General features: G+C 39.0%; 1 protein-coding gene across 6 annotated transcripts in view; it reads left to right on the plus strand.

Moving 5' to 3' along the window:
* LOC5578230 (probable multidrug resistance-associated protein lethal(2)03659) overlaps positions 1-23,955 on the plus strand; it is a 99,763-nt gene that overhangs the window by 69,743 nt on the left and 6,065 nt on the right. For all 6 annotated transcript variants that reach the window (XM_021841695.1, XM_021841698.1, XM_021841700.1 and 3 more), the window contains 2 exons: positions 11,382-13,086; positions 13,425-13,746. In XM_021841695.1, coding sequence (XP_021697387.1) covers positions 11,382-13,086; positions 13,425-13,746 — 2,027 coding nt within the window. The remainder of the gene's footprint in view (positions 1-11,381; positions 13,087-13,424; positions 13,747-23,955) is intronic.

The following is a 23,955-nucleotide window of genomic DNA, read 5'->3' on the forward strand; positions in this document are numbered from 1 at the left end:
TAGTTTAAACTCGTTAGCGGAATTTGGGGCAAGTGTGCCACCCCTGATTTTTATAAAAACTACCACAATATATATTTTCTCTTTGAGTTTAACAATATGTTCCCTTATAGTTCGTAATACAATGATCAAAATATGACGAAAATTGCTCTATTTTTCACGTATTTACATCGACTTTTGTAAAAATAATAAAATTTTAGTGATTTTTCATAAGATTTCGTTGTTTCTAAATAGCATGGTGAAAGGTAAATTAATGACAGATTTTTGTAACGTACTGTACTTCGTCAAGCTATGTAAATGTGTTAGTTATTGTGACATTTGAACGAAAAAAATATTTAGTTTTACATACGAAATCCAGTTTGTTTTAAATCTATACTTTTTGGGGCAAGTGTGCCACCTATTTGGTAAACAAAAATGGTTGGAATGAAATTCAAAAAAAATATAAACACCATCAACAAAATCACAATAATGAACCAAAATGACGCACCAGTTGTGTTTTCTGCAATGTAGAAGGGGAATATCAAACATGTTTGCTCCCAAAGTGATTTTTTCTCCAAATATTCGATAATAACATGGTTTTAGGCGTATTAATAACTGTTTTATTAATCTTCATCGGGTTTTTACCGTTATTTAATGCTGCTCTTGTGTAATATTATACAGATCCGCCGTAATAAAAGGGTGATATATATATTGTATTGAATTGAGACAAAAATAACCATTTTAGTTATTCGAATTGACTAGTGAAAAGTTTCGCATGTGATGAACCTTGTTATAAAGCATCCCCTTATGACGGTAAACTTAAAAATATTTTTTAAATTATCAATTAGGCACTGCTTTGTTAGCAATATCAACAGGAAACAAAGAAAATTTCATTACAAGTAAAATTACATGAATGTTCATTCGGTGGCCGTCTTGCCCCATATGGGTGTCACACTTGCCCCATAGTGTTGAAATTTAGGTTATTTTGGATGATATTTGAGAAGCTCCAAAACTAATCCTTTTTAAAATTATTTTCTTTTTTAGTGGCACAGTGCTCATGGAAAGATGTGAAACTAACATCAAGAGGCTAAATTGGTGGATTTTTTAAGCTTAAGACAAAGTTAGAGAACAAATTGCTTAAGGTGGCACATTTGCTCCAAATCCCGCTAGATATTGTTTTAACGTAAAAGTATGTAACAACATTTTGATTCAAATGCCGAACACTGTGTTCAATTTGTCTCTTATTCCGAACACCTTGATTCATATTCTGAACAGCGCGAATAAATCGTATTCAAATGGAAAATTTCGCAAATAAATTTATATGGACTGGTTCTACTGGTCTCAAACTAGAAAATCATAACTACTCCCAAGGTATAAAAGACGTAAGAAGACGTTGAAATTGAGTTTAAATTGGCTGCCATTTCTTGGTAATATGATGACATATTTCAGCGAAACATTTCAACCAAATCGCCATACAAAAACCGAGTGTTCGGAATATGAGTCTGTTCGGAATTTGAGACAAAACCGTACAAATATGAGCCCCTGCCGAAAAGTGAGATATTAGGTGAAATTGTTAAAAAAAATAGCAGTTTTTATAATTGAAATTTCTGCTTGGCAGTGATTTTTTAAATTTTATGTCACTTACTATTTGAACAGCCTCCACCAAATTCACAAACGTATACCCAAACCAAAAATATCAAACATATTTGTAGAAGAAACAAAATGAAAACATGCTATTTTTTTCGAAAAATTTTAGTAGTTCTGTGGAGCAAATTTTATCTCAATTGCTTGAAAGGGAACAAAACTAGAGTACGCCAAAATTGAGCATTTTGTAAGAAAATCGACATACGCTGCTATTGTTCAGACCAGCACTGTAAAAGCTAACGATTGCCATCGGGAAAGGCCACGAAATTCTAATAGCTGCAATGGGTAGATCGGTGTCCAGTAGACTGGCCCAGCTCAGTATGGGAGAAAAATAAAGTTGTGTAATTCCACGGGGCACCCCCCAGGATTATTCCTTAGGGTTAGAGGAACAATTCCTGGAAATTTCAGCTCATTTGATCGTTCCATGAGCTGGCGTTAATATGGGATTTTCAGCTCAAACATATGGCAAACAGCACATCATCTCCTGTTTGGGTCAGCAAAATTGTTGATCGCGTTAAATCAAACCCAGAATGTCAAAAACACTACTTGCTACCATAGCGAACAATATTGCTGAAGGTTGTATGATGATTAAAATAGAGAAAGTTGGTGTTTTAACTATCTGAAGTAGATTTGCAATATTGCTTAGTATTTCTTCAACTTAGCTGGGTGGTAGCCACTAAGCGCATCATAGCCACCTATGACGCTGGGCGAGCTGCGATACAAGGTACATGCATACATGTGATTGTACGGGAGTGCTGATCTAAGCCTAACTTTCAACAACTGAAAGGTTTATGAAAATAAGCTTAAATCCAGGTACAACCTTCTGCAACTATGTTCATTAGGGTATCAACTAGTGAATTTGTCATTCTGGGCTCAATTGAACGCGGTCTACTAGTATACGGAAAGAAACAGTGACATAGGGTCAATTTTCAATATATTTAAAACGGCGAGTATGCGTGTGCTCCCGATGAAGTTGAGAGATTTACAGTTCCACGTACCGAGCTTCCTATCGCTAGTCCCTTTATGTCGCTGTGGTCTTCGCCGATTGTCCCGGTTCGTATTCTCTCGTTGATTATTCGTTGCTTGATTTTTTACGGCTGGCTTGCAGGGCCTGACACCAACCCCCTAGATTTCCGGAGGACCATTCCCCCTAAATGTTCGGAGGACCATAGTGCGCAGTTTAGCTTAGAGTCCTTCTTTGGCACTCGGACGATGATCAGCCGCCCCTGACATGGGGAACAGACGCTGTTGTGAGCCGCTCCTAACATGGAGCACAGACGCTCAAGGTTTGCAGAAGCAAAAGCAAAAGCAACTGTTTTATATCAATGGCTATCAATTATGATAACAATTCCATTACAATGGGCCGTATGAATAAAATGTAGTAAAGTTGAGTTTACTACATTCTCGGTAGTAAACGCTATATGTGGAACACTACAAACAACGCATTGCTATGAATAAAGGTAGCATTTACTACAAAGCTACTGGTAGTTAGCTTCAGAGGTTGCTACACATGCTTTGAGTTTGCGGAATTGAATGGAATATTTTACTTTTGAGTAAAAATCATGGGAAAACGATATGAGTTTTGATATATCGGAAGGTATTTTGAGTTTTGCAAAGGAATTCTGAGGTTACGAAAACTTTCGCTCCGCCAATTCTGAGATTCCGGTAAGATTACCGGCAGTAGCAATTTGTAATATCCGTATGAATTCTGGCATTACGAAAATTGGGGTGGGAATGGGATTCCGAATATTAATCTCTTGGAATTATGTGGGTATCTTTGAGACGGTATTTCTGTAAGAATCTATGAGATTGCGGTGGGATTCCTGCGAATTATTGTGTGAATATTTGTAATTCCGAAAATCAATCTTTGTAATTATTGTAAAAACCTGTAAGATTCCGTTGATCTCCAGTTCCGTTGGAATTTCAAAGTAAAGCTTTAATATAAACGTTTTGAATGTCGGTAAATATTTTATAGATTTCAATGGGATTTTTTGTGGAATCGTTAAGAATTTTAATAATTTCAAAGGGAACCCTGGTGTTTTAGGGGAGATCCTCATTGTATTCTAACGACTACCAATGGAATCACTACAATTCTCATAAAAATCTCTACATTCTAAGTTCTAGACATTCCAAGGATACTATCAGAAACCCCACCAAAATAACGAGAATATCACAGAAACACTTAGAAGAAAACACTGTTAAGAAAACACACGGGGAGCATCAAAATTCTACCGCAATTTCACCAGAATCTCAGTACTGGTGCTAGAAAATATGTGGTTCCAAATTTGATAGCTGTAATCTCAAGATCTCTTCATAAATGTTAAGCTAGTATTTAAAAAATCATCGGCGTTGGCGAAGGCCGAAAACCACCCAGGAAATTCTTTGATGTACCATCATCATAAAATCATAGAAATAGAGAGAATACCAGACTAATCGCAAAATTACACTACAAATCTTGTCAAATAACAGCACTTTCGTGATTTGTGCAAATTGTCGCGTAATCGATTAGATTCCATGCATTTTCTTCATATGCATGATTGTATTAATTTTAAGCGTCACTCTGAATAGATTATTCTTTACGTGCAGAATCACTCTGCACTCTGAATGGAAATTTCTTAACGTGCAGCTTCAGTCACTGCTCATGTTCGAAAGTACACTGAAATGAATTTTATTGTAGAAACTACTGAATCCTTGGTAAAATTAAGAACTGCACCAACGATTTCCAACCGACTACATTAATCTGTTAACTCTACCAAAACATAGTCAACATCACTACACAAGAAAATTTCTTCTGTTGATTTAACCAGAGTTGTAGTATTTTTGACTAGAAACATTCTTGATTTGAGAAGTTTAGCATCATACTTTTGACCAGACTGTGTTGTACGGTGGGTGTCATGGATTGAAATACAATGCTTTGTAGTGGATGCTACTATCGACATAGTCAAATTTACTGCACTGCTCAGTGATTTTCACCAGATTATAGTAAACTTAACAGATTTTTGTAGTCGATTGAAAATCGTTGGTGCAGTTCTTAATGTAGGATTTCTTCCTTCGCGAATAAATCAAATAAGATTTCCAAATTCAATTTTTTTTTTATTTTCTTTTCGCCGTTCACAATGCTAAACACATCTCTTCTCAATCACTTCCTTTTCAAAACTGACTCTGTTTCATTTCATCTCCTTTCTTCTCCCTCGTGTTAGTGTGTAGCCGTAAGCTTGTTGTGGTTGGTGTTCATTGAGGCTGGTTGTCAAAAGCTCACTCTCGCAAACTTTTATTCTCGTCCGCTCAGCTTCTGCTTCGCTGCATGCAAGATCGAGAGTAACACTGGCACAAATCACGTTATTGATATCATTTATTTACTCAGTAGAATCTTCTGCTATTATTCATATTTTATGAATCAATATGTAATTTAATTATTTACTTAAACTTATCATTCCTACATCTTCCTTCTCCTCTACTCTTTATACAAATTTGTAAGACATAATTTTAAAGTGCAATCATATATAATGTAAATGTTAAATATTTGTTCTAATTGTTGAATATATAAAAATATTTTAACAAAAAAACGATGACAAAAATGAAAAAAAAAAAAATAACATGACTTTAGGCTGAATGCTTCGCTGTAATCCTGGAAAGAGAAAATATATTAACATCTGTATTGAAACAAATAACTACAAATATTATTTCCATCAATTGTATTTTGACAAAATGCAATACGTTCCCCGTTCCAATGGTATTCCTGAGAGAGAAATAAAATCAACTGAAACACTAACTAAAATGCCCCGAAAGCTCAATACACCACTAAAATTTTAAGCAAGACAGCTTCGTTTGCAATAACACGTTCTATTTCTTAGCTCCTGACAATAGCTGATATCAATATGCTTCTTTGGATGTAGCTTATCAGGCTCTAGAACTGTCCATCATTACACGTTCTATTTCTCAACTCCTGACAATAGCTGATTTCAATATGCTTCTTCGGATGGAGATTACCAGGCTCCAGAAATGTCCATCAAGCAAAGAAAATCAGAAAATATTTCAACAAATGTCTTCTCAAAATGCAATCCAACGTTCTATTTCTCAACTCCTGACAATAGCTGATTTCAATATGCTTCTTCGGATGGAGCTTACCAGGCTCCAGAAATGTCCATCATTACACATTCTATTTCACTACTCATGACAATAGCTGATTTCAATATGCTTCTTCGGATGGAGTTTACCAGGCTCCAGAAATGTCCATCAAGCAAAGAAAATCAGAAAATATTTCAACAAATGTCTTCTCAAAATGCAATTACACGTTCTATTTCTCAACTCCTGACAATAGCTGATTTCAATATGCTTTCTCGGATGGAGCTTACCAGGCTCCAAAAATGTCCATCAAGCAAAGAAAATCAGAAAATATTTCAACAAATGTCTTCTCAAAATGCAATCAAACGTTCTATTTCTCAACTCCTGACAATATGGATGGAGCTTACCAGGCTCCAGAAATGTCCATCATTACACATTCTATTTCTCTACTCATGACAATAGCTGATTTCAATATGCTTCTTCGGATGGAGTTTACCAGGCTCCAGAAATGTCCATCAAGCAAAGAAAATCAGAAAATATTTCAACAAATGTCTTCTCAAAATGCAATTACACGTTCTATTTCTCAACTCCTGACAATAGCTGATTTCAATATGCTTCTTCGGATGGAGCTTACCAGGCTCCAGAAATGTCCATCATTACACATTCTATTTCACTACTCATGACAATAGCTGATTTCAATATGCTTCTTCGGATGGAGTTTACCAGGCTCCAGAAATGTCCATCAAGCAAAGAAAATCAGAAAATATTTCAACAAATGTCTTCTCAAAATGCAATTACACGTTCTATTTCTCAACTCCTGACAATAGCTGATTTCAATATGCTTTCTCGGATGGAGCTTACCAGGCTCCAAAAATGTCCATCAAGCAAAGAAAATCAGAAAATATTTCAACAAATGTCTTCTCAAAATGCAATCAAACGTTCTATTTCTCAACTCCTGACAATATGGATGGAGCTTACCAGGCTCCAGAAATGTCCATCATTACACATTCTATTTCTCTACTCATGACAATAGCTGATTTCAATATGCTTCTTCGGATGGAGTTTACCAGGCTCCAGAAATGTCCATCAAGCAAAGAAAATCAGAAAATATTTCAACAAATGTCCGCTCAAAATTCAATCACACGTTCTATTTTTCAACTCCTGACAATAACTGATTGCAATATGCTTCTTCGGATGGAGCTTACCAGGCTCCAGAACTGTCCATCATTACACGTTCTATTTCTCAACTCCTGACAATAGCTGATTTGAATATGCTTCTTCGGATGGAGCTTACCAGGCTCCAGAAGTGTCCATCAAGCAAAGAAAATCAGAAAATATTTCAACAATTGTCCGCTCAAAATGCAATCACACGTTCTATTTCTCAACTCCTGACAATAGCTGATTTCAATATGCTTTCTCGGATGGAGCTTACCAGGCTCCAGAACTGTCCATCATTACACGTTCTATTTCTCTACTCCTGACAATAGCTGATTTCAATATGCTTCTTCGGATGGAGCTTACCAGGCTCCAGAAATGTCCATCAAGCAAAAAAAAATCAGAAAATATTTCAACAAATGTCCGCTCAAAATGCAATCACACGTTCTATTTTTCAACTCCTGACAATAGCTGATTTCAATATGCTTCTTCGGATGGAGCTTACCAGGCTCCAGAAATGTCCATCATTACACTTTCTTTTTCTCTACTCATGACAATAGCTGATTTGAATATGCTTCTTCGGATGGAGCTTACTAGGCTCCAGAAATGTCCATCAAGCAAAGAAAATCAGAAAGTACATTATTAATTGCCCGCTCAAAATGCAATCAAACGTTCTATTTGTCAACTCCTGACAATAGCTGATTTCAATAGGCAATATTCCAATGCTCAGCATAGACACACTAACCAACTCCGATCTAGAGTTGGATTTGCCTTTCTCTTGATCCAACCGGATCTACGTCCAATGAAGCGACGACCAACTATTCATACAAGGCTTTCAAGTTGGATTTCTTGACCCAACCGGGTCCAGTGCTCAGCTTGGACACACTAACCAACTCCGATCTAGAGTTGGATTTGCCTTTCTTTTGATCCAACCGGATCTACGTCCAATGAAGCGACGACCAACTATTCATACAAGGCTTTCAAGTTGGATTTCTTGACCCAACCGGGTCCAGTGCTCAGCTTGGACACACTGACCAACTCCGATCTAGAGTTGGATTTGCCTTTCTCTTGATCCAACCGGATCTACGTCCAATGAAGCGACGACCAACTTATTTATACAAGGCTTTCAAGTTGGATTTCTTGACCCAACCGGGTCCAGTGCTCAGCTTGGACACACTGACCAATTCCGATCTAGAGTTGGATTTGCCTTTCTTTTGATCCAACCGGATCTACGTCCAATGAAGCGACGACCAACTATTCATACAAGGCTTTCAAGTTGGATTTCTTGACCCAACCGGGTCCAGTGCTCAGCTTGGACACACTGACCAACTCCGATCTAGAGTTGGATTTGCCTTTCTCTTGATCCAACCGGATCTACGTCCAATGAAGCGACGACCAACTTATTTATACAAGGCTTTCAAGTTGGATTTCTTGACCCAACCGGGTCCAGTGCTCAGCTTGGACACACTGACCAACTCCGATCTAGAGTTGGATTTGCCTTTCTTTTGATCCAACCGGATCTACGTCCAATGAAGCGACGACCAACTATTCATACAAGGCTTTCAAGTTGGATTTCTTGACCCAACCGGGTCCAGTGCTCAGCTTGGACACACTGACCAATTCCGATCTAGGGTTGGATTTGCCTTTCTCTTGATCCAACCGGATCTACGTCCAATGAAGCGACGACCAACTATTCATACAAGGCTTTCAAGTTGGATTTCTTGACCCAACCGGGTCCAGTGCTCAGCTTGGACACACTGACCAACTCCGATCTAGGGTTGGATTTTTCATACATAATCGATTAATTTCTAATCGTGGCCGAATACATTTTTGTACATTTAACTTCAAATGTAATGCAGATAAATATCATACCTTATTGATTGATGGCTGTTTTATTTTTCTTTATTGTCAATTACGCATCGTACAAGATTTAAAATAAATAGAAATTTACTCAAACACATATAATTCGTGGTAAAATAGCTGTCCTGGCAAACGTTGTATTGGAATCACCTTAGGTTATCTAGAAGTATCAATCCATTTCTTGGTTTGCAACTCTTCCAACTTCTCTTTATTCACAGGAACACGCAATAGCCCTACTAAAAAAAATGCACAATTTCGTAAATCCATGCACTAGTTTCTGGAGACAAATAAAATTATTTTGCAAACTCAAATTGTTTTTAGTTTGTTAATAATAAGAAAATACAGTTACTTCATTTTAATGATCATCAGAAGCTAAAGCTATTAATTACAATCACAATTACATTAATTCACAATTCGATTTTGTCCTAAAAATGATTGGCATCAAAAATTATTCTTATCAAAATTCATCGATCGATGTTACTTTTCGAACATTATTTTTTTATAGTTTTTGTTTACAAAATCAAGCTAAAACATTTTTTTTTGTGACGTAAAATAAAAATAATAATAATAATACCGCTGGCTTTATAATTCGATTTTAAACAATTACTTTTCTTAGCTGATCGACTATTGGTACACATACCCTATGAAAATTCACTTCCGCATTAACTACTTCTCTAAAAAGTACATATCAAAACACCAACATTAAATTTCATCCGTCTCCTTGCTGTTTTCAAATAAATGCTCTTTGCTCTATTTCATGAAAACTCACTTGGATACTGCCTCAAACTATCTATTCCAGTGATGCATGGTGATGCGGTAGTCATTTTAAATCCACATCCAACGGCGGTGGCAATACGCAGACAATTCCGTTTTGCACATTATAACGGTTTTTGCATAATTTTTGGCTATTTTTATTGCTTTTTAATCACCTTTGAACATTTAAGTACAAAATAAATCACAATGGCTAATGAAAATGTATATCACCAATACTAAAAATGATGTTTAAAAATAATCCGGCGCAAGTGTCCGGATTTCGAAACAAAACGGTATACGCCTAATTAATCGCATTCCGATGGTTTTTCTTGCAGACCACATTTTACCACTTTTAATTCTATCCGCGCCGTCACCAAAATGCACCACCAGTCAAACAAAGGAGCAGTCACTTACCTGCTTAAACATTCCCCTCTGCCCGACGCCATTGACAAACCTGACCACATCACAACACAATGATTTGTTCCTTATTCGTTACAATAAATACTCAAAAACTCAAAAAATTAACAAGCACTACCGACTGTGCCATTGTAGGATTTCTTCCTTCGCGAATAAATCAAATAAGATTTCCAAATTCAATTTTTTTTTATTTTCTTTTCGCCGTTCACAATTCTAAACACATCTCTTCTCAATCACTTCCTTTTCAAAACTGACTCTGTTTCATTTCATCTCCTTTCTTCTCCCTCGTGTTAGTGTGTAGCCGTAAGCTTGTTGTGGTTGGTGTTCATTGAGGCTGGTTGTCAAAAGCTCACTCTCGCAAACTTTTATTCTCGTCCGCTCAGCTTCTGCTTCGCTGCATGCAAGATCGAGAGTAACACTGGCACAAATCACGTTATTGATATCATTTATTTACTCAGTAGAATCTTCTGCTATTATTCATATTTTATGAATCAATATGTAATTTAATTATTTACTTAAACTTATCATTCCTACACTTAATTCTACCATGGATTCGGTAGATTATACAACAAAATTTGTTTGCGTGTAGTAAGTACTACATGTTCGAAAAGTTTTTTATTCATTCCAAAAGTGTAGTAAACTTTGTGGATTTTGTTTTTCAGTAGATGCTACATGTAGTAAAGTTCAAAGTTTTTTATTCATATAATCCAATGTCTATCCATGCGATCATTTCGTTAAACAAAAATTTTGGATTTCTTTTGAGTTTGGATTAACAAAAATTGGATACATTATAGAAACATTGCGTTTCGAACACTGCGTCAAACATTTGATTCAATTGTTAAGTTGAAAAAAAAAATCAAAATTAGAGGAACATATTCTGTTGGGATTTTCCGTTGATGAGAAAGTGGAATTTGAATTCCTCGCGGCGACATTAGCATAGGTATTTTCTTTGGTATTCCGATTCGAATTGCAAAAAATCAAACGGTTACATGTAGGAAGAAAATAAGTCTTATACGAACCTCTTCGATACGTTTTATTGAAGGGCAATAAAAATTAAATTTATGCATTAGATCCATTTACAATTTTCGCATACAAACTTTTTGGTATCTATCTGCCTTTGCAGGACAGACGTCTTTAGCGTGAAAAGATTCAAGTAATTCATTTATTTCATATTCGATCTCTTCAAGTGATTTATAATCACTTGAGAGACCTTTCAACACGACCTTGATAAAATTGTGCTTCTTCTCTTCAAGATGTTTGAGGAAAAGTTCACGATCTTTCAGAGTTTCTGGAAATACGCTGCAGAAACATAGATTCCCCTAATGGAGATTATGATCTCCTGCCTAAATCCAAAAAAAAAAGATTGGCGACACCCTTTCCTCACTCCGAATTTCGACAATTATATATCCCTGTAGCTACAGGAAAACCTAAAAACTAATAAAAAATTACAACCTTATGACCGCGATTTTTAACGTCCTCTTTCATCTATTCCCTCTCCACTTATCTCCCAGAAAGGAAATCAAGGTCATCCGCTACGTATCCTACATCCGGGGTACCTTGCTGTCGTTCATCATGTTCACCACCCGAGTGTCGATCTTCATCAGCTTGATCGCGTACGCCCTGCTGGGGAACTTCGTCACGGCCGAGAAAGCCTTCACCATCACCGCCTATTACAACATCCTGCGGGCCACGATGACCATCTTCTTCCCGCAGGGAATCGCCCAGTTTGCGGAAGCGATCGTTTCCGTCGGCCGTATCCAGAAGTTCATGAGCTACGAAGAAGTGGAAGCGGCCATCGGGGTTACCATGACCGATCCGGAGAAGAACGAGGACGACAGATCGCTGGATAGCAGTAGCAGCGAAGATCCGAAAGCGGGCAAGGATCAGACCAAGATGATCAAGCACTCGGAATCGGACGGATTGAATGAAAACTCGGAGTCGAACCAGCACTTATCCGAGGCGGGAGTGATCGTAGATTCGGCCACGGCCCGATGGGATCCGAAGGCATCGGAGTACACGTTGGAAGGTGTGAACCTTCACGTGCAGCCGGGAACGCTGGTGGCTGTTATTGGACCTGTTGGTGCCGGTAAGTCAAGTTTGATACACGCGATTCTTGGAGAGTTGCCTCTGGAGGGAGGAACCATCAAGGTTAACGGAGAGGTCTCATATGCCTCCCAAGAACCATGGCTGTTTTCAGCTACCATACGACAGAATATCCTTTTCGGGTTGCCCATGGATAAGGAACGATACAGGAAGGTGGTTAAAACCTGCGCACTGGAAAGGGACTTCCAACTATTTTCCAACGGAGACAAAACGATCGTTGGTGAGAGGGGAGTATCCCTATCCGGAGGACAGAAGGCACGTATCAGTCTTGCAAGAGCGGTGTACCGCCGAGCTGAAGTGTACCTGTTAGACGACCCCCTAAGCGCGGTAGATTCACACGTGGGACGCCACCTATTTGACTATTGCATGCGAGATTTCCTCAAGGGTAAAGTTGTTATCCTGGTGACTCATCAATTGCAGTATCTGCAGAACGCAGACCAAATTGTGATACTGAAACACGGCCGAGTAGAAGCCGTAGGAAGCTACGACAGCTTAAGGGAAACGGGACTGGATTTCGCACAGCTGCTGGCAGCTCCAAGCGGAAAAGAGGACGACGATAGCACCGACACCGAGTCGTTCAAGAGATCTGGTAGTTTGTACAAACGACAAAGCAGTGAATCAAGCATGGAATCAGGTATCAACGAAGGTGACTCAACGGCTCCCATAGCGAGCGAAGAGAAACGCCAGGAGGGTTCCATCGGGTACGGCGTTTACAAGGCGTACTTCAAAGCAAGTGGAGGATATCTGGTGATCTGCCTTTTGATGGCAGCATTTATCCTCTCTCAAATGGCGGCTTCCGGTGGGGATTACTTCCTGACGTATTGGGTGAACAAAGAGGAATCGCGGATCAGCACAGTCAGCGACGACGTTACGGTACCTGACGGTGATAACCGCGTGGCGGATCCCTCCGCTCTGACCGGTCAAAATGCAACGGACGTTCTCGCATCAAATTCAACCAATTTGGTTTTGTCAGCGTTTGATGAACTGCTGAACACGATTCGACAATTTACCGGTGCAGATGACGATGAACGATTAACCGATATCTACATTTTCTCCGCCTTGACGGTGGCAACCGTGGTCATCACATTGAGTAGAAGCATGTTCTTCTTCCAGGTTAGTAACTGTGGTCACGAATACCTGGAGCCACATAATTATCAAACTTGAATGAACCTAAATTTTCTCTCAGGGGTTTTTTTATGGTCTCACCTTCCAGAAAGCCTTTGGTTCCAAATATTCTATCGGTGAAACCATGAAAAAATATGATTTATACAAGTTTTCACCGATAAAATGTTTTGAACTAATCATTTTTGGAAAAAAATATAACATAAACTCAAACCGTGTAATGAAAACTTTAGATCCATTCTAATTATGGATAATAATGTGGTTCCAGGCAATGCATGTGTGGATAACAGAAAAATATTCCATTCTCAAATCCTCCCCTTTCATCGTAGGCTGCCATGCGGGCATCTCGAAAGCTTCACGACGCCATGTTCAACGGTGTGACCCGGGCCAGCATGTACTTCTTCAATACGAATCCGTCCGGTCGAATTTTGAACCGATTCTCCAAGGACATGGGCCAGATTGACGAGTATCTGCCTTCGGTGACGGTGGATGTGATCCAGATCTTCCTGTCGCTGCTCGGTATCGTCATTGTGGTGGCAATCGTTAATCCGTACAATCTGATTCCCACGGTTGTGATTGGAATAATTTTCTACTTCATGCGGGAGTACTACCTGCAGACATCGAGGAATGTGAAACGAGTTGAAGCCACGAGTAAGTATTGCACTTTTATAATTTGAATCAAAGCCTCTATTTACTGATTCTCATTCAAAAAAAAAAAAAATATTGGTTGTCATGTCAAAAAATGCAAATATTTCGGCATCCAATCGGAGAGTGAAAAGCAAATGACGTCATTTTTTCTCTAGCACCTCTTTTTATAGATATGCTTGAAATCAACGTTCTCTTTTAAAACAGTTATTAAACTATTTGGACAGGTATGTGAGATTCAGTAAGTAAACGACACAAACCTTTGATGTCTTGTCTTTCGATTGAGGTGCTAATCAAGAAGTTTCGTTAAGCCAGCAAAAAGTTATTAACGTTTAAAATATTTCATGCCAACGTAACGCTCTTGATTTTGGAATTCCAATTTCACTCCTGTATAGAGAAGAAATACGTAGTTCTACGTCAAAACAGACCGGGTATGTTAAGAATAGTAGTCGCTTGAAAACCTGTTCACCGTTTATCCACAACGGAATGGTCCGTATGCGCGGACGTGTGCAAGGCAACAGTTAGCCGTTTGATTTTAACAACCCCGTTATTCTTCCCGATAATCATCCATTTTCTATACTAATGATCCGCATGTACCATATCGCTAACGCTTACCAAGGACTTGAAACGATCGTCAACAACATTAAGGAGTGTCATCGCATTCTGAAGATCCGTTCACAGGTGAAGGAATACACTGCATCCTGCATAAAGTATCGAGAGCTTCGGGCTCTTTCGACCGTTCCGCAAATGAGTAATCTTACTCCGGAGCGAACAATACCGTTTACATTCCCGTTCACCAATACCGAAATAGATTATTTTGGACCGTTGGTTGTTAAGGTTGGACGTCGTTTAGAAAAAAAGATGGGTGGTTCTTTTTACGTGTCTGACTTCTAGAGCTATGCATCTTGAAGTAGTACCTAGTGCATTATGACAAACAATGGGGCAAACTATACTGGCGCAGATCAAGAACTAAAAAGGCTAGTAAAAGCATTAGATCAACCGCAGATTGAGGGTTCGATGAGTATCAGAGGTGTGCAGTGGAAATTCATCCCACCCTGTGCTCCGCATTTCGGAGGGTGTTGGGAGCGGTTAGTGCGCTCTGTAAAATATGCTCTACGTGCGATGCTTCAAGAAACATTGATTTGGTGCATTATGCGAAGTAATTAATACTACAGTTAACTCTCCCTTACTCGACTCCGTATCTCGTTATCGAGTTAGAGAACCATAGTAAAAGTTAGTTTTCATGGCTAACTTGATGGTCCCTTGGAACGCAGTTGCATTGCTTTTGTGTTCTGTAACTCGATACCTCCCTAACTCGATGGTCCCTTCAATATCGAGTAAAGCTAAGTATGCTGTTCCGCTCAAGAAAAGTAAAAATTTCTGCCCAAGAAATGCTCAAAAAATTTCCTACAGTGAGCTCCATTTGACTATCAATTTGTGTGATTTGTGCTAACGTAAGAACAACACGACATTCACGAAACGCGACGCGAGACAAGACATAACACTTATAGGGCAAACGCTCCCTTAGTGGAGGTAGCTCCAATAGTGGAGGTAGTGTGTTTTGACATGTTTCGTACTAATTTATGGCTATGTGATATTTTTATATGATGTACAATGCGAAAATAATACAAGTTATCGAAAAATATTCATGAAATTTAACCGTTAAACTATTTAAAACAATTATTTTGCTTAAATTTTTTGCTCCTTTGCACCTATAGTGGTGTATCGGTACCCATAGTGGAGGGTCCCATAAGAAATCAATGGATTGCGCCACTAAAGGAACCATTCTTAAAACATACCTCCACTAAAGGAACAGTGTTCCTATTATTGGTGCAAGGCTTTTTACAGGGAAATTTCAAATGAATCGTGATTTTTATACATTTGAATGATAGAAGGATTTGAAATCTATCGACTGATACGTTAAAATCATATATTTGATGATTTTATCACCGTGGTTTAGCAGTTTTCCCTTAGGTGCACCACTAATGGTACATTTTTCCTAGTTCTTACTATTGTCAAAAAGTTTTAAAAATTACCTACCTTTCTGTCGACCGGTTTCGGGCGCGATGTAGCCCATCTACGGGACAATGTCCGACTGACTGCATTTCGTACGTTGCTCGTACACGTCCGAAGAGAAATGCTACTGGTGCTTCGTGTCTACCAAATCGAATAGGCACGATGTGATGGGGGGATCGTCTTCATTCATCAGCGGTCCTTGATTGTTGCTGATAAACATGGATTCCCATGCGTTTAAGTACGAAGCTTTCCTAACGCTTTTGATGAGCTTCGCATTTTCCCAAAGGATTTCATGATTTGTATCTACCGCATGAGCTGCTACACTGGATTCGTTTGTTTTACCGCCCGTTACGGCATTTTTATGTTCTCCCAGGCGGAGTTTGACTTTTCGGCGGGTTTGACCAATGTAAACTGCTGGACAATCCTTACAAGGTATCTGATATATTCCAGATTGTTCGTCCGGCGGAATCTTGTCCTTAAGGTTGCACAGTAAGTCGCGTAGAGTCTTATCGCTTTTGTGTACAACTTGTAGGCCTTGTCGATTTAGTGTAGTTATGTTTCTTCGGTGTCTTTTGCGTTTGTGTTTTCGGAGAATTTTGTTAACAAATGTTCTGTCATACCCGTTTATCTCGGCTGCCACTACAATCGGATAACGAACAAGTTAGAAGAATCAGTCTGCCTTTCTTTCCGAAAGTAACCAATTCTATTAAAAACACACTAAATCGACAAGGCCTACAAGTTGTACACAAAAGCGATAAGACCCTACGCGACTTACTGTGCAACCTTAAGGACAAGATTCCGCCGGACGAACAATCTAGAATATATCAGATACCTTGTAAGGATTGTCCAGCAGTTTACATTGGTCACACCCGCCGAAAAGTCAAACTCCGCCTGGGAGAACATAAAAATGCCGTAACGGGCGGTAAAACAAACGAATCCAGTGTAGCAGCTCATGCGGTAGATACAAATCATGAAATCCTTTGGGAAAATGCGAAGCTCATCAAAAGCGTTAGGAAAGCTTCGCACTTAAACGCATGGGAATCCATGTTTATCAGCAACAATCAAGGACCGCTGATGAATGAAGACGATCCCCCCATCACATCGTGCATATTCGATTTGGTAGACACGAAGCACCAGTAGCATTTCTCTTCGGACGTGTACGAGCAACGTACGAAATGCAGTCAGTCGGACATTGTCCCGTAGATGGGCTACATCGTGCCCGAAACCGGTCGACAGAAAGGTACATAATTTTTAAAACTTTTTGACGATAGTAAGAACTATAAGTGTTATGTCTTGTCTTGTCTTGTCTTGTCTTGTCTCGCGTCGCGTTTCGTGAAAGCTCCATTTGAATTGACATTTCTTTTCAACTGCGTACTGCGATCAAAGAAAAATGCTTTTCTTGAGCATTTCTTGCAAGAAATTTCCCACGCATATAGATAGGCCATTACTTTTCTGTTGAAGTGCATACTTCGCTTAAGGGAGAGATGACTGTATCAACAATTAGCCGTTGACGCACGTTTGGAATGATCCATTAGACGCTGAACCATTGACTCCAAACATGCTACTTTGGGGAGAAACAATTGAAAACAATTTGACCATGACTTCGACGAGAGGAACCTAGATTGCTGAGCAGCCTAAAAAAATGCTCAAATTTACGCTGATCGTTTCTGTCGTAAATGGATATCGTCTCACCGTCCAGAACTGTTTTTTTTTATTAAATAATTCTAAATCTTAATGTAAATTAAAATAAGTTAAAATTACTTTGAAGCATTTCATTTAAGTTTGGCCCCCCTTGTATTTTGTATAACCTATAATAACTACCAAGAGTCCGGGTACGGAGGATGTCCGGCCATACAATATTTTTTTATTTTTATTTAGTTGGTGTTACATCAATTAATTTGATAAAACCTCGTTAACGATGTTACGCCAATTTACTCGGTCCAAGGCTGTGTCTCTCCAACCTCGATTTTGGCCCACGTTCTCCAGATCTTGTTGCACCTGATCAAGCCACCTCGCTCGCTGTGCTCCCCGCCTTCTTGTGCCAACCGGATTCGACGCAAACACCATCTTTGCAGGATTGTTGTCCGGTAGTCTTGCAACATGCCCTGCCCAGCGCACCCTTCCGGCTTTCGCAACTTTCTGGATACTTGGTTCGCCGTAGAGCCTAGCGAGCTCGTGGTTCATTCTCCGCCGCCACACACCGTTCTCCTGCACTCCGCCAAAGATCGTCCTAAGCACCCTTCGTTCGAACACTCCAAGTGCTTGCAGGTCCTCTTCCAGCATGGTCCATGCTTCATGTCCATAGAGGACCACCGGTCTCATAAGCGTTTTGTACATGGTACATTTGGTGCGGGGGTGAATCTTTCTCGACCGCAGCTTCTTCTGGAGCCCATAGTAGGCGCGACTTCCACTGATGATGCGTCTCCGTATTTCACGACTAACGTTGTTATCAGCCGTTAACAAGGATCCGAGGTAGACGAACTCATCAACCACCTCAAAAGTATCCCCGTCTATCGTAACACTGCTTCCCAGGCGGGCTCTGTCGCGCTCGGTTCCGCCTATCAGCATGTACTTTGTTTTTGACGCATTCACCACCAGGCCGATTTTTGTTGCTTCACGTTTCAGGCGGGTGTAGAGGTCTGCCACCGTTCCAAATGTTCTGCCGACAATATCCATATCATCCGCGAAGCAAACAAATTGGCTGGATCTTGTGAAAATCGTACCTCGGTTATTGAACCCGGCTCTCCGCATGACACCTTCTAGCGCGATGTTGAACAGCAGGCACGAAAGTCCATCACCCTGTCGAAGTCCCCGGCGGGATTCGAACGAACTGGAATGTTCGCCCGAAATCTTCACGCTATTCTGCACACCGTCCATCGTTGCTCTTATTAGTCTTGTGAGCTTCCCGGGAAAGCTGTACTCGTCCATGATTTTCCATAGCTCTTCGCGGTCGATGCTATCATAAGCCGCTTTGAAATCGATGAACAGGTGATGCGTTGGGACTTGGTATTCACGGCATTTCTGGAGGATTTGCCGTACAGTGAAGATTTGGTCCGTTGTCGAGCGGCCGTTGATGAAACCAGCTTGATAACTTCCCACAAACTCATTTGTTATTGGTGATAGACGACGGAAGATAATCTGGGATAGCACTTTGTAGGCGGCATTCAGGATAGTGATCGCACGATAGTTTTCACATTCCAGTTTGTCGCCCTTCTTGTAGATGGGGCATATGACCCCTTGCTTCCACTCCTCCGGCAGCTGTTCGGTTTCCCAGATTCTGACAATCAGCCGGTGCAGACAGGCGGCCAACCTCTCCGGGCCCATTTTGATGAGTTCAGCTCCAATACCATCTTTACCAGCGGCCTTATTATTCTTGAGCTGGCTGATGGCATCCTTAACTTCCCTCAATGTGGGGGCAGGTTGGTTTCCTTCATCCGCCGTGCTGACGTAGTCACTTCCTCCGCTGTCGTGACCCTCGTCGCCTGTGTTCTCCGTGCCATTCAGGTGTTCGTCGTAGTGCTGCTTCCACCTTTCAATCACCTCACGTCCGTCCGTCAAGATGCTTCCGTCCTTATCCCTACACATTTCGGCTCGCGGCACGAAGCCTTTTCGGGATGCGTTGAGCTTCTCGTAGAACTTTCGCGTTTCTTGAGAACGATGCAGCTGTTCCATTTCTTCACATTCCGCTTCTTCCAGGCGGCGCTTTTTGTCCCGGAATAGTCGGGTTTGCTGCTTCCGTTTTCTTTTATATCGCTCCACGTTTTGTCGCGTTCCTTGCTGCAGCATTGCAGCCCGCGCTGCATCCTTCTCCTCCAAAACCTGCCTGCATTCTTCGTCGAACCAATCGTTACATGTCCTCCTTTCCACGTACCCGACGATGCTCTCGGCTGCGTTGTTGATGGCTGGCCATACAATATTCCTCCTACTAATAAACCCACCGTCGGTCGCCCTAGTGTACTGAGTACACGCACTTTGCGAAAACTCGAAAAACACGTTGAAAACCCCTTTAAATTGATCCGGGTGTTGGTCCTATTCCAAGATCTACTCTTTTTCTTGCTTGTAGGGAAGAAATATTTCGAAAAAAATCAACGAAAAGTATTCGAAAACTTCGTGTTTCTAACCTAAGTTTTTACGCGTGTACTCAGTACACCAGTGCGACCGCTCGTGTAACTTTTTTTTACCGGGCCCGTCACACGAGCGGACGCATCGTGTACTGAGTACACGCGGAGAATTTTGATTGTAAATCTAAAACTAGGCAAGATAGAATATTCATGTCTTCGGAAAATTTCTTCAGTTCTGCGGTACCAATCGGTCAGTGGACAAATGGAACATTGGAAACATCCTCACCCTTCAGTGGCCATCGGGATGTGTCCCGGGGGAACCGATGAAGTGGACATTTCGCAATGCAACATCTCGAACACAAATATCTCAGGATTTAGATTTTTTAGCAAGATGGTGTCTTCGGCAAAGTTGTTCAGTAGATCAAGGACTAACATGTGATAGGATGCTTGTTTCGGAATTATGTCACCAGTTGGCGCTAGTGAGCATGTAATTTTTCAAACACGGATATCTCAGGATCCTGATTACCTAGAAAGATGCTGTCTTCGACAAAGTTATTTAGTAGGTCAAGGACTATCATATTATAGGCCATTTAATTTGAAATTCTTCCATCAGATGGCGCTAGTGAGCATGCAATAATTCAATCACGAATATCTCATGATCCCGATTTTTTAGAAATATGGTGTTTACGGCAAAGTTGTTCGATAGTTCAAGGACTAATATGTGATGATCTATTTAATTCGGAATTCTTTCACCAGATGACGCTAGTGAGTATGACATTTTTTAACACAGATATCTCTGGATCCCGATTACCTAGAAAGTTGACGTCTTCAACAAGTGTTGAGTAGGTGATAGGCCATGTGATAGGCCACCCAACTTGAAATTCTACTACCAGATGGCGCTTGTGAGCATGCTATATTTTGATCGGGGCAAGCTGTAAAGTAGATTGAGGACAAAACATGTGATGTGTCTTTTGATTCGCAATTCTTCCACAACACGGTGTTAGTGATTATTGGAACGGTTCATAATTTGAAAAAGTTTGAAAATCCGATCTCGCATATGTTCGTTACTATAATTACCATAAAAAATAATGTTTTGTAAAATTTTCAGTTTTCTATGTGGTTATTAAAAGGTGGCCCAAAGACGATGTAGGTTTATATGCAAATTACTATGGAGAAATTTAAAAAAATGTTCCAAACACGTTAGTACTAGATTGTAAGTACAAACTTATCACCACATAGTAAAAACTCATTCTTTAAACTATAATAAAGTAATTTGCTGAAGAGATAAATTCATTCCAACGGATAGGAGAAGAGATATTCATGAGTTTGTTTGCTTTTATTTAGCTTCTTACGGGATTATAGCCCTGCAATCATAAAACAGAAATCCGAAACAATTTAGCTCAAAAGGGATTTGTTTCTTCAGCAACATCCTTCATTAGGGTTTGCAGAATGAATTTTCACTATGTGATAATAAATTTGTACTTACATTACAGTGCTAACGTGTCTGGAACATTTCTCAACATTTTTCCAAAGTAATTTCCCTATAAACATTTTCTTTAGACCACCTTTAAATCACCACCGAAAAAGCTAAAAATTTCACAGAACACTATTTTTATGGTAAGGATGATAAGGAAGATGTGGAAGATTAGATTTTGAATTTTGAAAATAAAATTAGATTAGAAAGATGGCGTCTTTGATCAAGTTATTCTGTATATCACGGGCCAACGTGTAAGGGGTAAAATATACTCAAAATTCTTCAACATTCAATTTAAAATGCAGTGGGATGCTAGATGTACTTCCATCAGGCTACGCTAGAGGTCTTGATTCAAATTTTTCTTGTACAGAATCTCGAGTTCCTGATTGTTTTTAAACTTAACGCCTTCGTCAAAGTTATTCAGTAAGCTAAGTTTTGCCATGTTATGGGCAATTATATTTGGAATTATGCAACCAGGCGCCAGTGAGCATTTTATTTTCTGAACATCTTATGATGCTGATCATTTGGGCTATCAGTGCACGTTTTGTCAAATGTGTTAATATTTCGCTACCAGTGAATTAATATGCCAGCACATAACAAAATGAGAGATATAAAGTACATTCTCGTTCAAATTCTAGATTGAAATTGATCAATCTTATTTTTATATTTAGCCTATTAATCGAACTTCTGATGAATACACTGATTATGTTGCGTGAAAAGACTCCGTAAAACGCAAAGCAGTTCTCCTCACATAAGACACACTATATCTATCACTGAACCAAGTAATCATGTCCGATTTATCTGAAAACACATATAGTTTTTTTCCATAGAGCTTTTCACATAACGCTCATCAACTTATCACATAAACTTGTGAGATTTCGTTTTAATTAGATTCATTTGATAAAACACATACATTTTATGAAAATTGAAGATATGAACCATTGTATGTTGCCAATGAATGTTATGTTATATTTAGATGACAAATATCCATATTGTCAATGATTTTTATATGATAGTATAATAAGTTTGCGACGATTTCATTTCAGTTTTTTAATATAATTAACAATATCAATTATAAACATCATATATTTAATAAATTATCAATTACATTGCATAGCCAATCACTTTTATTGATATAATTATAACTTTAAAAAAATCACATCCCATACTTCTGGCCGTGCTGAACTTTCTGTTCCTTTCGTTCTTGTTCCAAAGTTTTTGATGTTTCCTGTAAATTTAATTACAAAAATTATTTACGTTCAACTTGTGTTTTGACTATTTTACTTACCCTTCTTTCACATATTCTTTAACTATTTCACAGTTCCAATTCATATCGCTTACAATAAAACTGATTTAAATCCATCACAATGAAATTATCAGAGCCAAATTCGCCATCACGAAAGTACGAATCAAATACGAAAATAATAGGACTGAATTTTCACATCGGAAAATCACATAACATTCATCGTATGACATACATGACTTTATGTCATATACAATCCACAGTGTTGGTAAATAAATGGTATGAAATATCATAATGAGCATTATGTGTTCTTTCAATGAATATCAATGGATGCACATGAAATGAATCGGATTTCAATTATCGCAAGGGTATGTGAGGTTTTTAATATTTTCTATGATATTTCTTGGTTCAGTGAATGAATGCAGGTGAATGAAGATCCATACACACTTATATTATGTCTCCAACCTCAGCGAAACATTTCGCCAAGAACCCAAGAGCTGAGAATTCGGTAATTTTAAATATCGAATCGCGGAACCTAATCTACCGAGATGTCGGCTAACCGAATTTTTCACAACATAATTACTGTTCGATTTTGGTAAGATTCGTTTTCGACACCATGCCAAAGTGTTTCCTAAATTTGTTATGATATACAGTAAAGCCTCCATGAGTCGATGTTCCATGACTCGATATCGACTCATGGAACCATACACTGAACCAAGGAATCATATCAGATTTATCTGAAAACACATATAGTTTTTTTCCATCTATCTTTTCACGTAACGCTCATCAATTTATCACATAAACATGTACGATTTCTTTTTAATTAAATTCATCTGATAAATCACATACATTTGATGCAAATTCATCATACGAACCATTGGATTTTGTCAATGAGTTTTATGTGAATTTCAGATGAAAATTATTGGTTTTGTTAGTGATTTTTATTAAATATTAAAATGAGTTTGAGATGATTCTTTTTCAGATTTTTTCAGTAGAATTGATGAACAATGTTATTATAATTTTGAAAAATCTGTTTATTTCATACATTATTGGCATTTGTGTGAATAAGCGATGTTACATTGGATTATATTGGATAACCGATTCTATTAGCTCTGAATTCTTCTGGTTGGTTTGTTCTTTCCGACCTTGTTCCGTTGACATCCGCTAGGAATAAAGTTGATGTTTTCTGTAAACTCAAGTCCAAAAGAATAAATTCACATTTAATATTTTCGTTTATAAATATTTAAATAACGTTTTTTACTTACTCTTTGATTATCCCAAACATAATTCTGTGATTCACGTCGCGTTGGAATAAAATTTTCTTCCAAACCCTCCACGATGATTCTTTGAGATTCAAATTCGCCATTACGAAGATATCGCTATAGTACAATGACTTAATTTTCACATCTGCCAATCCCATA

This window comes from Aedes aegypti, chromosome 2 (genome assembly GCF_002204515.2).
Source record: "Aedes aegypti strain LVP_AGWG chromosome 2, AaegL5.0 Primary Assembly, whole genome shotgun sequence".
Lineage (NCBI taxonomy): Eukaryota > Metazoa > Arthropoda > Insecta > Diptera > Culicidae > Aedes > Aedes aegypti.